The 15175-nt window shown below is 38.4% G+C and overlaps 1 protein-coding gene across 4 annotated transcripts in view; it reads left to right on the top strand.

Annotated features, from left to right (window-relative positions):
* The window catches only part of dcp1a (decapping mRNA 1A), a 77886-nt gene that overhangs the window by 40365 nt on the left and 22346 nt on the right, over positions 1-15175 (top strand). For all 4 annotated transcript variants that reach the window (XM_059944135.1, XM_059944136.1, XM_059944138.1 and 1 more), the window contains 4 exons: positions 2849-2915; positions 4921-5059; positions 7840-7959; positions 14319-15026. In XM_059944135.1, the coding sequence (XP_059800118.1) occupies positions 2849-2915; positions 4921-5059; positions 7840-7959; positions 14319-15026 (1034 nt within the window). The remainder of the gene's footprint in view (positions 1-2848; positions 2916-4920; positions 5060-7839; positions 7960-14318; positions 15027-15175) is intronic.

Raw genomic sequence — 15175 nt, 5'->3', positions numbered from 1 at the left:
CTGGAGGAACTCTGGGTCAGGCAGCATCTATCGGAATAAATAAATAGTCGCTATTTTGGGCTGAGACCCTTCAGGACTGGAAAGGAAGGGGGAAGACGACAGAATTAAAAAGTAGGGGTGGGGTAGGAGGATAGCCAGAAGATGATAGGTGGAGCCAGGTAGGTAGGAAAGAGAAAGTGCTGGAGTGGAACGAATCTAATAGAGAGTAAACCATTGAAGAAGGGGAAGGGGGAGTTGAGAAGAGGTAAGGGTCCAGATTGGGGAATAGAAGAAGGGGGATTTTTTTTAATATCAAAAGGAGAAATCAATATTAATATTGTCAAGTTGGGGGCTATAGTGCTTGAAGAAGCAGTCCCTCAATTTTTTTCAACTGTCTCACCAATGTAGAGGAGGCTGCATTGGAAGCACCAGACACTATAGACTATATTAGCCTGCAGATTTATGCAGACTACATTAGACACTATAGCCTGAAGATTTGTAGGCTAAATGTTGCTTTACCTGGAAGGACTATTTGGGACCCTGAATGGAGATGAGGGAGGAGGCGAATGGGCAGGTGTAGAACTTGGGCTGCTTGCAGGGATAGGTGCTGGGAGGGACGAATAGTCAAAGGAATCTCGGAGGAAGAAATCACTGTGGAAAGCGGGGGGCAGGGTGTGGAGATAAAGGTATGTTTGGTGGCCGGATCCCTTTGGAGATGGCAGAAGTTGTTGAGAATGATGTGTTGGATGTGGAGGCTCATGACGTGGTAGGTAAGAATAAGAGGAACTCTATCACCTTCAAGGTGACAAGAAGATTGGGTGAGCATGGGCATTTGGAAGTGGAGGAAGTGAGTGATGGTGGAGGTAATGAGTGAAAGGAAAGCTGCATTCTGGGAACAGATGTAGCCGAGATAAAGGAACCAAGCAAAAGGATTACCATTTTTGCAGGAGACATGGTCAAGGGTATAGTCAAGGTACCTATGGGAATCGGTAGGTTTATAAAAGATATTGTTTGACAGTTTGTCTCCACAGAGACAGACACAGATCAAGGAAGGGGAGGAAGGTGTTATAAATGGACCAAGTGAATTTAAGGGCAGGGTTCAACTTGGAGGCAAAGTTGATGAAATTGACAAGCTCAGCTTGGATGTGTGAAGCAGCACCAATGCAGTCATCAATATTGTGGAGGAAGAGTTGGGGAGCTTTACATGGAAAGCTTGGAATAAGGACTGTTCTATGCCAATGAACAAGCAGGCATAGTTGGGGCACAAATGAGTGCCTATAACTACCCCTTGAGTCTGGAGAAAGTGGGTGGAGCCAAAGGAAAAGTTTTTGAGTGAGAACAAGTACTGCCAAACGAAGGAGGGTGATGGTGCAATAGAACTGGTTGTTTTTATTGAGAAAGAAGCATTGAGCTTTAAGGCCTTCTTGAAGAGGAGTAGAAGTGCATAGTGACTGGATATCCATTGTGAAAATGTGGTGGTCAGGGCCAGCGAATTCAAGGTTAGTGAGGTGATTTCGAGATCATTTGCCAGGAAATAATATTCCAAGCTAAATCAAGTCAAATTATTTTAATATTCTGTTACACCATTTTGAAAATGATTGCAATATGCGTCAAAATAATATCTGAAAGTACAACACAATTCCAAACTTCCTCTGTGCCTTACAGGAGAGGAGAATGGGCCATGGAAGAAAGGGGCATCGGGAGGTTATAGGCAGGTGAAGAGAAGAGGTAAGAGGGGAGCCAGAGAGGAGTGGAAAAAGGGGGGGGAGGGCGGAAATTACTGCAAGTTAGTGAAGTTGATGTGTATTCCAGTGGGTTAGAGGGTACCCAGAGGGAATTTGAGCTGTCGCTCCTCCAACCTCATCAGGTGATACAAGCTCCTCCTTCCCTTTCTCCCATGGTCCTCTTTCCTCTCCTATCAAACTCCTCCTTCAGCCTTTTACCTTTTCCACTTATCACTTCTAGCTTGTACTCCATCCCTTCCCACCCCCCACACACCTCTTTATTCTGGCACTTCCCCCTTCCACTTCAGTACTGATGAAGGGTCTCAACCTGAAACGTCAACTTCTCGTTCATTTCTATCAATCCTGCCTGACCTGCTAAGTTCTTCGAACATTTTGTGTGTTACTCTTGTGTTTGTGAACAATCTGCTATGGTGCCTCACTTACTAAATGTTCTTTTAAATGGAATTAGTTTAAAGTTAGCCATGCTGTTCATTTTTGATCATATATTTTGTGCCTTTTTCAATGCAGCTATTTATTAGCTTATTGGTCCATTGAAGATAAATACTTTATACTGCCATAGGTTGGCAGTATATTTTTAACCTGTTCCTTAAATTCTTATTGGTTTTTAACCTGAAAATTTAACTTTCTTCAGATGTTACCTCAGTTGAGCATTTCCAACATTCTATGATTTGAGGTAAGTGAGTTGATGCCTATAATTAACTGCAAATGGAATAAATCTTGAATTTATTATTATTCCCTTTTGTGCTCAAATGATTCTTCACTTTTTGTCAAGGTTCTTTCCTTTCCCATGCAGCATCAACAAGCAATTAAGGTGTGCCTATGGCTTAATCTTTTGCTTTTGCAGCTGCTGCTCTTCTATTGAACTTTAGAGCAGCTAGGGAAATACAAATTTTTCTGGAAGATGCGTCCAAAATTGGTAGGTTGTGATAAACAGCTGGTGCAAATTTATCTCAAGTTTTTTGTGCCTGTGTTGATAAATCATCTTGCTCTTGACGGTGCTATTTGTTTGGTAAAGAACAAAATAATTTATCAATAGCTCTGTGATAGGTGTGAGCATTAAGTGACATAATGTTTGAGAAATTTTTCAAGAGGGGAAACTGATTTTTTGTTTTTCTTTTTTTTAGTGTCAATTTACAGCATCTGGTTTTATGACAAGAATGACTGTCAACGAATTGCACAACTTATGTCAAAGTAAGAACTAAAATCTGTTTGCTGTAAAATCAACCAAAAGCTGTAATTACAAAGTTAATTATTCTAAATTTCATACCAACATTAGGTAAGATCTTCTAGTTTTGGACATAATTGCTAATTTAATAAATCAAAATGTGCAAATTGTAAATGTTTGCAACACCTCTGTGTTTAAATCCATTAAGTGATATCCCCTTTAATGTATTCCTCACCCTACCTCTATAATATGTTGTGCTGGTCTATTTAATCTTTTTATAACCTTAATGGAAAATGACATTCAAATTATATTTCATTGACAAAATGGAATGTAAAATAGGATCCATACCATAAGAAAGATAAGTCAACCCATAAAAGATTGTAACTTAATTATGTAGACATCTAATCTCCTAAAAGTAATATTAATTTAACATCTAGCCATTTAACTTTCAATTGATTGTGATACAAGACAATTCTTCTACTCAATAAAATCCTGATATTTAAGCACCAATTTTGTGATCACTTTCAAAAATGAAAACCTCTTGTGCATGGAAATCAGGGTCACCAAATGGTTACCAGTGTAATCTTGTAAACTTGTAGGAAAACCACTGAATAATTAACAAAATAGCATTTTTGTTTAATTCTTCGGGATATTGTTTTCTATTTGCTGATTTGACGTAAGTTTTAATGTATTCTTAGATTTAACTTGAGCTCTGATGGAATGATCTATTTAAAGGGCCCAGTAGTCGTGTTTGTACACCTGCTTTCGTGGCAGCTGTTGTAGTTTTCATCAAGGGAAGGTCAGCAGTCTCTGGCTGCTTTCCTCAGCGGTCTATGGAGGAAAACATCTTTATAATTTAATTAATATCAATGTGAAGATTTTCTGTGTTTTGGTATAAGTATGTTTGGTATATCACAGATGCAGTGTTGATGAGAAGGCAGCTGCACACTTGTTTAACTTGCTGAATTCTGAAATATAAGAACTTCAATACAGAATCCAGAAGAATGACCAACTGAATTACCAAATAGCTTTGAACATTGAGTGGTCAGTTGATAAACATTCAGAACAATGTTCCTATTTCTGGAATCAGGGTGATTAAAATCTTGTTCTGTCGTTGATATAGAACGGAGAGTTGTGGACTGTCAGACATTCTTCTGCTGGTGTATCTCACCAAAATGTAATTGAACAACTTTACTTGACAGTAAGATTGATGGAGTTGTGCACATTGTAAAGGGTGATCAAAGGATAGATCAGTTACAGATATGGGTAGAGAAATGGCAGGTTGAATTTAATTTGAGGAAGTGTGAGGTGTTGCATTTAGCGAGGTCAAATGAAAGGAGAAAGTATTTAAAGGTAGATCTCTTTATAGCATTAATGTACAGATGGATCTTTGGGTTCAGGTCCATAGTTCACTGGACATGGCTTCGCAAGTGGTTAAGACAGTAAAGGTTGTGTATGGCGTGCTTACATCTGTTGGTACGAATGTTGAGTATAGGAATAAGGAAGTCATGTTGCAGCTGTATAGTAATTTTCACTTAGAGTAATGCGCACATTTCTGATCACATCATTATAGGACGGATGTGAAGACTGGGGAGGTTGCAGAAGAGACTTACCTGAATGCTGCCTGGATTTGAGGGTGGGCAAACATAGTCTGTTCTCACGAATAGGAAGGGAATGGTGGAATATAGATTAGATACTGGAAGAGGATATTTAATATAAATTGATATTTAGATAAGCATAACATTATTGGCTGAATGGCCCGTACTGTGATACCCTTCTGTGTTGTTCAATTCCTTGATTCTTCATGCACCCCAAATGACAAGCTAGAATTAATAGATAGTTATAATTGTGGAAACAATACCTCCCAATTCTCCACCTTCCTTCTGAAATTTCAATCCTGGTCCTTGCTGAGCTGTGTTATTTAACATGAACCAGAGATAATTTGGTACCATCTGATCTGAAAGGCATGAGACAATTTAATCCTTTTTAAGGCAATTAATTGGCCTAATGCATGCATTGCTGCTTCCTTAGGGTGGTGCAACTGGAGGCTCAGAGAGTCCAGCAAGAATCACCAGGGAGAACAACTCCAAATAAAACTAATGGATATGATGAAGAAAATGCTATTGATATCCTAGATATGCTCAGTAAAGCCAAGGAAGAATATGAACAAGTAAGGATTCAAACTAATATGAATAGCAGTTATGTACACTAAATAAAAAAAATTATCTTCTGAATCAATAATTGATTTTTTAAACATTCTTGCATTCTACCATTTAACACGTGAACATTTACAAATGAGAAAATTTGCAGATGCTGGAAATCTCAACACACACACACACACACACACACACACACACACACACACACACACACACACACACACACACACAGCTGGAGGAACTCGGCAGGACAGGCAGGATCTATGGGGAAAAATTACAGTCGACCTATTGGGCCAAGACCCTTCAGCAGACTGGCCCGAAATGTTGACTGTACTTTTTTTCCACAGATGCTGCCTGGCCCGCTGAGTTCCTCCAACATGTGAAAATTTGATTGTCAAGATATACATGCCTCACTGTGTACCAATAAAATATTTTGCATCTTGCTCTGGGAATTCCTAAGGTGAGTTTTTATAATGGTTTGAATTTGCAAAAAAATGTAGGTTAGAGTAAATTTATATTAATCTGCTGTTGGGAGTAGACATTTGCATTGTATTTCTGTGTCTTACTGATGTTTAACTGTTCAGGCTGAGCATAAACATCAAACTCTTTGTGCCTATCTACTAAGAAAGTGTTGCTCTTTTTTTGTGATACTTCACTGAATAGGTGTTGAATACTAATCTTGCTTGTAATCCTGGCTACTTTAAATATTTAAAGGGAATTTTTCCCTCAATCTCAAACCAAATATGAATACTTTTTACGAACTTTGATAAATTGTAAAAGAGTTTCTAATAGATTCCAAAAATGTCCCCTTGATGGATTTTATCTGGTTTTTTTTTGTCTCCGGAAGGCAATACAAAGTAGCAAACCACATAAGCATCCTCTCAAACTCAAGACTCAGGCCAAATCTTTTGGTTGTGTTATTCAAAATTTATTTAATGTTTTCTTCTCTCTAATTTGGCAACAGATGCCTTCTTTTGAAATTGTTCTTAATTAATTGCTGTTGGGATTTTAGTTGCAATTTTAAGAAGTCACGAGGACAATATTTATATAAAATCCAATTTAGTGAGCGCTTAAAAAATATTTGGGGTACTTGGAATTTCAAATTCAGCAACAATCCTATATTTTCTTTGGAAAGAATTTGTTATCAATTTTCAGAACTGAAAGTGCAGAATCCTTTTTCAAGAGAAGCCTTAATCCAAAGAAATAATTTATAATTTTCTCTGCACTGAAAATGTGGATCAGTTAACAATTTTAATGTATTTCTGCTTGTACCTCTGTCAACCTTGGGTCCTGACGTGGAGATGAGATTTATTATATTTTAGTTGTTATAAAATAATTCATATTCACTTACAATTGTTCAGCTGAGAATGATATGTTGAAACAACTATTGTTTCAATTTAAATTTGAATTATTCCTATTTTGGTTAGTCAATATGTTAAAGAACTATTATTTTACTCACAAGATTATTTTTCTTCAGGAGTCACTTTTCTCCAAAGTATCCCATTATATGGATGTAAGTATTCCAAATTTTGAAACCTGGAACACTTCTAGCCACAAACATTTTAGATAAAGGGTGCTCAACATGTATTAGAGAATCACAGCTGAACTGAAATCCTCATCATTCCTTGTGATTTTTTTTGCTTTAGTGTTAAATGTGGAGATACTCTTAAATGTTATTTTTTAAAAAAGAACCACAGAGGAAGCTTAGCAGAATGCATCTTCAAGTTGAAGGGGACAGCTTTCAGTAAGATGGCAGTTAACTCGGTCACAGCAAACTCTCCAAGTCCAACCAGTGGTGTATTTGTTTGTCCTTTACACCTTTATTAAAGAATTGCAAGCCACTGCTGGATATCAAGAAAACTAAGTACTGCAGGTCTATCCCACTTCATATTTAATGACTGCAATGGAGCTGGACTTACTGCGTTGGTGCTGCTCACCAGTGTTCGCTTAGTGGAAGACGAGCTGTACTGCGTACGTCTGCAACTAGTGCATGATGACGATCTACTGCCTGCTTGTTCTTGCAGACACATGGCTCCAGGACAACATTTGTGTACCATCAATCTATAGGCCATGCCACCATTTTGTGATTATATGCTTTTCTGCTATTATAACTGTATGTGCTACATGTACCTGTTGGCCCCATGTTTTGCATCTTGGCCCCAGAGGAATGTTGTTTCATTTGGCTGTATTCACATGTATGGTTGAATGACAATTAAACTTGAACTTGAAAGGCTTACAAAAACTAGTTGGTGATTATACAAATACAGTACTGAAGTGGAGACTTGTGTTGAATGGAATGTATTTTTATGAGCAAGTCTGAGGAACTTGTTGAAATTGTGAAATTTTAAGAACTCTATTTACTTCAAAAACAATGCCACTTTTCCACTGCCCACGTTATTCCACTTTTTAAAAACCAGATGATAGAATTGTATAAAGTACTTGGCTTGAAGGACTGAATGTTCCAGTAAGATACAGTTGAATGCATCAAGGTATAAAATAATGAACACTATCTTAATTTGAGTTGTTCCTAAATTTAAAGTAACTGGCATGTATGTTCATGATCATAATTAAAAGAAAAAGTATTTGATTTCCATCTACAGCTGGCTATGTGGTATGAAATTAGATATACAAATGAAAGTGATCCATTTAAGGTTGTCATTTCTTGTCTCAACTTAAGAATTAACTGTATTTTGCATTTTTATGGTGAGACTGTTGGTTTCTTCATTCAATGAAACTGAATTTAAAAATAAAACAATATTTCATAATCAAACTCATATTTTTTTCTTTACAGACATATCAATTTGGCGATTCAAGTATCTTATCAAGTTCACCAGGCATACACAGCTCTGGGGGCCTAGCAATGAAAACACCAATAGATGAATGTACCTCCTCTACAGCACACAACCACAGGGTAGGTGGATGACTTCATAATTATAACTATTTGCATTTAGTAAACACAATTTTAATGTGATAAGTCATTTGCTGGAGAAATCTCTAGCAAATTTAACAGAGCCATAATTCAATACCAAGCAGGTTGTGGAGATGAGATTTTTTTTTAAAGGGTCTTATTAAGGCAGGAAGTTTTTGGATCATCAGTCCAGAACACAAGACTTGGACGAAAATAGTTGCAAGTTATGGAGTAACTTAAATCTGAGGTGATTCAGAGTGCAGAGCTTAAAGGGACGTAGGACTTGAAAAGAGTTTGAGATGAATGAAAAGGTTGAAAACAAAAAGATGATGCAGTGGATTCTGGTTAATTGGGACGTTGAGGGATCAGTACATTTTGGCCCAATTAAGCGGCTGGTTCAATTTGTAGATGTTTCATGGAAATAGTTAAAAAGCTATTAAAAAGAGACAAACTGAATAACAAAAACTATATCTAAATGAAACACAGAACTAGCTAGAGCACTGCCGATAGCATTATAAAACTGCATTAGTTCCTAATAGTTATCAGTGGAGTAATTCATCCAGTGTATGCAATGAACAAAGTCAGTGCAGATAATGGTCCTCATACAATAGTGCTGACAATTGCATCCTTCAAATCACAAATGAGAAAGCCTGCAGATGCTGGAAATCAAAGCAACACACTCAAAATGCTGGAGGAGCTCAGCAGGCTAGGCAGCATCTATGGAAAAGAGTAAACAATCGACGTTTCAGGTCAAGACCCTTCATCAGGACTGGGGGGAAAAGAAGATGAGATGTCAGAGTAAGAACATAGGCAGAAAGTCACTGTTTATTTGAATACAAACACATGCAACTGAGGCTATTTTAAAAACTATTTGCTTTAAACATAGCATGTCTCATAGCCACACAGTGTACATAACTGATGCTAGTTAGAACCTGTTTGAGAAGTCAAGTAAGCAGCATAGTGTCCCAAATAAATAAAGGGAATCCTGGCAATTTCCTCAATTTTGTTTTTGTTCTTTAAGCGTTGTCCTGAATAAGAGGCTGTCCCGATTAACCGATAGTCCAATTAACTTGAAATCCACTGTATTAAAATTGAAGTGTCGAGCACCTGCAAGCCAAGATATAGCACATTGCTATACATTGCATGCATCTGAGAACCAATATAAATAATATATACTGTATATCTGTGAACACATTGTTTGGTGAATGGGGCATGATCAAAATTCGGATGGAACAGCAGTATCTAGGATCAAGGTGCAATAGGTTTGCCAAGAGTACCTAAAATAGTGCAGACAATACTTTCAAACCATAAGATATAAGAGCAGAACTAGGCCGTTTGGCTTATCTCATTTGCTCTACCATTTCATCATGGCTGATCCAATTTTCCTCTCAGCCCCAATCTCCTGCCTTCTCTCTGTATCCCTTCATGCCCTGACCAATCAAGAATCTATTAACCTCTGCCTTAAATATACATACCTTTGCTTGTGACAAAGAATTCCACGGATTCACCACTCTGGCTAAAAATATTCCTCCTTACATCCATTCTAAATGGATGCCCCTCTATTCTAAGGCTGTATCCTCTAGTCCTAGAGTCTTTCTCCATGGGAAACGTCCTCTCCACAGCCACTCGGTCAAGGCCTTATACCATTCAATAGGTTTAAATGGGGTCACCCCTCATTCTTCTGAATTCTAGTGAATACAGGTCTAGAGCCATCAGATGCTCTTCATATGACAAACTATTCAATCCTGGAATCATTTTCATAAACCTTGTTTGAACCCTTTACAGTTTCCAGTTTCAGCACATCCTTTCTAAAGCTGCTCACAGTACTCTGAATGAGGCCTTACCAGTGCTTTATAAAGTCTCAACATTACACCCATACTTTTATATTCTAGTCCTCTTGGAATGAATGCTAACATTGCATTTACTTTCCTCACCACAGACTCCACCTGCAAATTAACTTTAAGAGGATATGGCACAAGGACTCCCAAGTCGCTTAGTACCTCAATTTTTTTTGTATTTTCTGTCATTTAGAAAATAGCCAACCTTGTCATTTCTTCACCCAAAGTGTATGACCATGCACTTCCCAACACTGTATTCCATCTGCCATTTCTTTACCCATTCTCCTAATCTGGCTAAGTCCTTCTGTAACCTCTCTACTTTGTCAAAATTACCTGTCCCTCCACCTATCTTCATATCATCTGCAAACTTTGCAATCAAGCCATCAATTCCAACATCCAAATCATTGACATGTAATGTAAAAACAATCAGTCCCAAAAGGAACCCCTGTGGAAAAACAATCACTGGCAGCCAGACAGAAACAGCTCCATTTATTCCAGCTCTTTGCGACATGCCAATCAGCCACTGCTTTATCAATGTTAGAACCTTTCCTGTAATACCATGGACTCATAGCTTGTTAAGCAGCCTCATGTGTGGCACCTTGTCAAAGGCCTTCTGAAAATCCAAGTACACCGCATCAACCGATTCTCCTTTGTCTATCCTGCTTGTTATTTCTTTAAAGAATTCCAACAGGTTTGTCAGGTAAGATTTTCGCTTGAGGAAACCATGTTGACTACAGCTTATGTGCTTTCATGTATCCTGAGACCTCATTCTTAATGATTGACTTCAGCATCTTCCCAACCACTGAGGTCAGACTAACTGGCCTATAGTTTCTTCTGCCTTTCTCCATTCTTAAAGATTGAAGTGACACTTACAATTTTCCAAAACCATCCTAGAATCTAATGATTCTTGAAAGATCATTAATAATACCTCCAAGATCTCTTCAGCCACCTCTTTCAGAACTTTGTGATATACACTATGTGGTCTAGGTGATTTATCTGCCTTCTGACCTTTCAGTTTCCCAAAAACCTTCTCTCTAGTTATGGCAATGCCACACACTTCATGCCCCCTGACACCTGGAACTTCCACCATACTGCCAGTCTTCCAGTGAAGACTGATACAAGATAGATATTCTGTTCATCTGCTTTTTTGCTGTTCCCCATTATTACCTCTCCAGCATTGTTTTTCAGGGTCCAATATCCACTCTTGCCTCTCTTTTACACTTTATGTATCTGAAGAAATTTTTGGTATCCTCTTTAATATTATTGCCTAGCTTACGCTCGTATTCCTTCTTTATCTTCTTAATGATCTCTTTTAGTTGCATCCTGTTGTTTTTTAAAAACTTCCCAATCCTCTAACTTCCCACTAATTTTTACTCTATTATATGCCCTCTCTTTGGCTTTTATTTTGGCTTTGACTTCTCTTGTTAGCCACAGTTGTGTCATCTTTTCTTTGGAATACTACTTCCTCTTTGGGATATATATATATATATGCTCTGCCTTCTGAATTGCTTCCAGTAATTCCAACCATTTCTGCTGTGCTGTCACCCCTGCTAGTGTTCTTTTCCAGTCAATTCTGGCCAACTCCTCTCTCATGCCTCTCTAATTCTCTTTACTTCACTGTAATACTGATTTATCTTACTATAGCTGATCCTTCTCAGATCCAGGGCGAATTTGATCATGTTATGATCCCTTGCCCCAAGACTTCTTTTACCTTAAGGTCTCTAATCAATTCCGCTTCATTGCTTTTGCTGGCGTGTGGCATGTAGAGTTGTCCCTCAATTCCTTAAACAAGTCTCCTAATAAAAGGTACATAAAGATAATCTTTTCTATTGAATGAAGCAGCGGATTACTTTATTTACAGTCCAAGAGCGGTGAGATGTTTTCTCAGAAAATATCTAGACAGCTGTGAGAATATGTTATGGCAACGTTTACCACTGAAAGAGCCAATATGGACCCATTTCCCACAGAAAAGAAAACACTGGGAGCCACAAAACCCGTTTGACATTTAAAATGAAATAACACTGCATACAACGGTTTTTTTTTGCCTTTATGCTATGTATAAACAAACTATAATGTGTTGCATTTATGAAATTGATGAACTCCTGCAGGGAAAATGAAATTACATTTCTGCATGCAACAAAAACATTTTGAACTCCAATAAAAAGACGTTGGGTTGAAGGTTACTTCATAGTTAGCCTACCTTGGATCGAAGAATTAAAAGAAAGCGCACACTGGCGGGTGTCAGGCATTGGCAGAGGTGATGTATATTAATAGCGATAAAAAAACACGTTGTAGAGGTGTGCTACACGCAGCGCTAAAATAAAGACACTGCTGTCAAAGGTAACTTTATTCAAACTAAACAGCCTTGCTTTAAAGCCTCCCTCAACCCGTCCCCGTGGGCGCGGATGCTCCAAAAGACACATACTCACAAACCCCCGTAGGCTATCTCCCTTAGCCGGAACGGTGGCTAATTGTGAGCCGGTTCGGATGTGCCAGGAAATGGGGTCTCCACAACGTTTTTAGATTGTACAAGATCACCATAATCTTCAAATTTCGAATTACATTTCAAAAACTAACAAACCACGGGGAGCCGCATGCGGCTCTGGAGCCGCGGGTTGCCGACCCCTGTGTTAGATAATACATTTTGAAGTCCTTGCTGATTTGGCGTACACATCAGTACTTGGACAGTGGTTACAATAACAGTACCATTTAGAAAGGATGTTATTTTTCAATTGTCTTTTTAAAAAGATTAATATTAATTTTACAGGATATCTAAAATACTTCATTTATTTCAATCTGTTTCTGTTATACTTTCATTAATAGTAAACCAATGAGTGCATGTAAATTAGCAACATAACTCAGCCTTTTTCCTTCTTTAAAAAAAAATTTAATCTTTGATCAAAATTACCACAGCACAGGAGAATTTTTTAGAAGATCATGGCCAACTTGGGCGCACGCTCTCAAAGAGATTCACCACGGTGAATGAGTTCAGCTTAATGGAAGTTGCAGGTGGATGGCCATGAGGTGCAAGTAGGCAGTCTTGGTGGGTTATGGGATTGGAATGTTGAATGATAATCTGCTTCAACCTCTAACTGAAACTAAATAGGAATTGTTATGAACAGTTTACATTTGAGCCTCAGGGTAATTTTTTGCACTCTAATATGCTGCTTTGTGGAGGAATTGTGTACATAAGAATCATCAATCCTGACTGCGCACAGAAACTATGCTTATGCTATTTAGTTGGACACCATAGCAGCAAGAAATTTTAAAGCAATGATTGCAATGCCATTAAGTTGGAAAGAGTGCAAAAGAAGATTTATGAGACAGTTGCCAGCACACAAGGGCCTGAGTTAAATGGAGAGAGTGGGCAGGTGAAGGCTTTATTTCTTAAAGCAAAGGAGATGGACGGGGGGGCAGGGGGTGACCTTGATGGAAGTGTACAAGATGATGAGGGGCACAGGTAAGGTGAAAACACATAGACGTTTTCCCAGGGAAAAGGAATCAAAAATTACTAGTGAGAAGAGAACGCTTTGAAAGAGACTTGAGGGTTAATTTCTTCTCAGAGACGGTGGTGGAACGAACTGCCCGAGAAAGTGTTTGAGGTCGGTTCAATAACATTTAAAAGAGATTTGGACAAGTACATGGATAGGAAAGCATATGGGCCAATCAGGGGCAAATAAGAGCAGCTCAAACAGCATCCTAGTTAGTGTGGATGACTTGGTCTGTTTCTGTGGTGCATTACTCTGGCTAATGTCCAAGAAAGCTTCCTCACTAGTGGGTTATGTGCAGATGAGCCCTATAACTTAAGCTTGAACTGGTCTTTGAGGTGACATGGTCACCTAGTGATTAGTGCATCGCTTTTCAGTGCCAGCAGGGATTGATCAGGTTTCAATTCCTACTGCTAGATGTGAGGAGTTTGTACGTCCTTATAATAGTAGGATTCCTTAGGGTGCTCTGGTTTCCTCCCACATTCCAAAGACATAGTTAAGATTGTGGTATGTGATGTTGGTGCTGAAGCATAGCGTTACATGGGGCTGCCCAGCACGTCAAATCAGTGATGATTGGCGCAAAATGACACACTGCATTGTATGTTTTGATGTTTCATTGTATATGTGACCAAAAAAGAATTTCAGGGTGTATATTGTATACATTTCTCTGACATTGAATATACCTATTGAAACCTACCTAATCTTTAAATCGTGTCCTCTAGTTATTTATGTTGCAACATTTTATTATGCAATACACAAAGCTGATAAACACAACCTGTCAAACTCAGTCTTTCTCATAAATGTGTTATATCCCCAAAAGACAATATAAAATATATCAAGAAGTATCAAATATACACAGTGGTGTCAAGTAGTATATGTTGGTTTTAAACTCAAAGTCTATCATGTAATGCATAATGCTTAATTCTAGAATTTCTCACCCAGTAGTGTTTGATCTTCACAATATTTATAAGGGGAAAATATGTGCTCAACCAATACAAGCAAACATTTTAACTGTCTTTTGTACTTCATCTTCCAGAGTGCTCTTCCAGGTGCCAAGCATTTGACTGTGGAGGAATTATTCGGTGCTCCTGTTCCTAAAGAACAATTGATAAATTCTAATCAAGAAACATTGAAATCTCAGCAAGATGCTAAGTTAGGATGCCAGAACTTGATGAAACCCTTCACTTACGAGCAACCAACAGAAAAACATCTAGGGAGCCCTGAGCGTCTTAATGACAAAAGTAGTTTTACTCGATTGAATTGCCAGGAGACCACCTTGGATGTACTAATGACACCGGCTGCTCTCCAGAAACTTGATAAGCCGAAGTGTATGTATAACATTTGTACCAGTCCCCACATCCATACTTCCCTGAATTTTGAAGCTACTTCTAATCAGACCACATCTACCATCAGTACCAATGGTCATGTTCAGAAGTTGCAACAAGAAGTCAAAACTGTTTCACCACTGATGATGTGCCCACTTTCCTCTGATACAGCGTGTGCTCATCAGAATCCGTCTACAGGAACTAACGCAGCTTCTCAAAGACCCACGACTGATAGAAGCACTTTGGATATTGGATCTCAAGGTCATGACCTGCTTCAGAAACTGAAACTTACACAGCAGCATGACCAGCAGCATCAAACTCTCAGCAAACCTTCGTTAGCTGCAAATTTTTCTCCACTACTTGTAACACCAGAGTGTTTTAAAGAACCAAATGTCAAAACTACAGAAGTCTCATTACAGGTATATCAACTTTGGCTACACAGTAGGGATTGCATTGCTACACTAGGGTTCCAGGCCTAGTATTGAACATAGGATTATGAGGTAGAGGTGATGGAAGAAAAGAAGCAAGGTGGATCAAATATGTGGGAACCATGCACAATGATTCTGAA

This window comes from Hypanus sabinus, chromosome 19, assembly GCF_030144855.1.
Source record: "Hypanus sabinus isolate sHypSab1 chromosome 19, sHypSab1.hap1, whole genome shotgun sequence".
Classification (NCBI taxonomy): Eukaryota; Metazoa; Chordata; class Chondrichthyes; order Myliobatiformes; family Dasyatidae; genus Hypanus; species Hypanus sabinus.
Note: the sequence above shows the minus strand (reverse complement) of the source record. Positions and strands in the feature narration are given on the sequence as shown.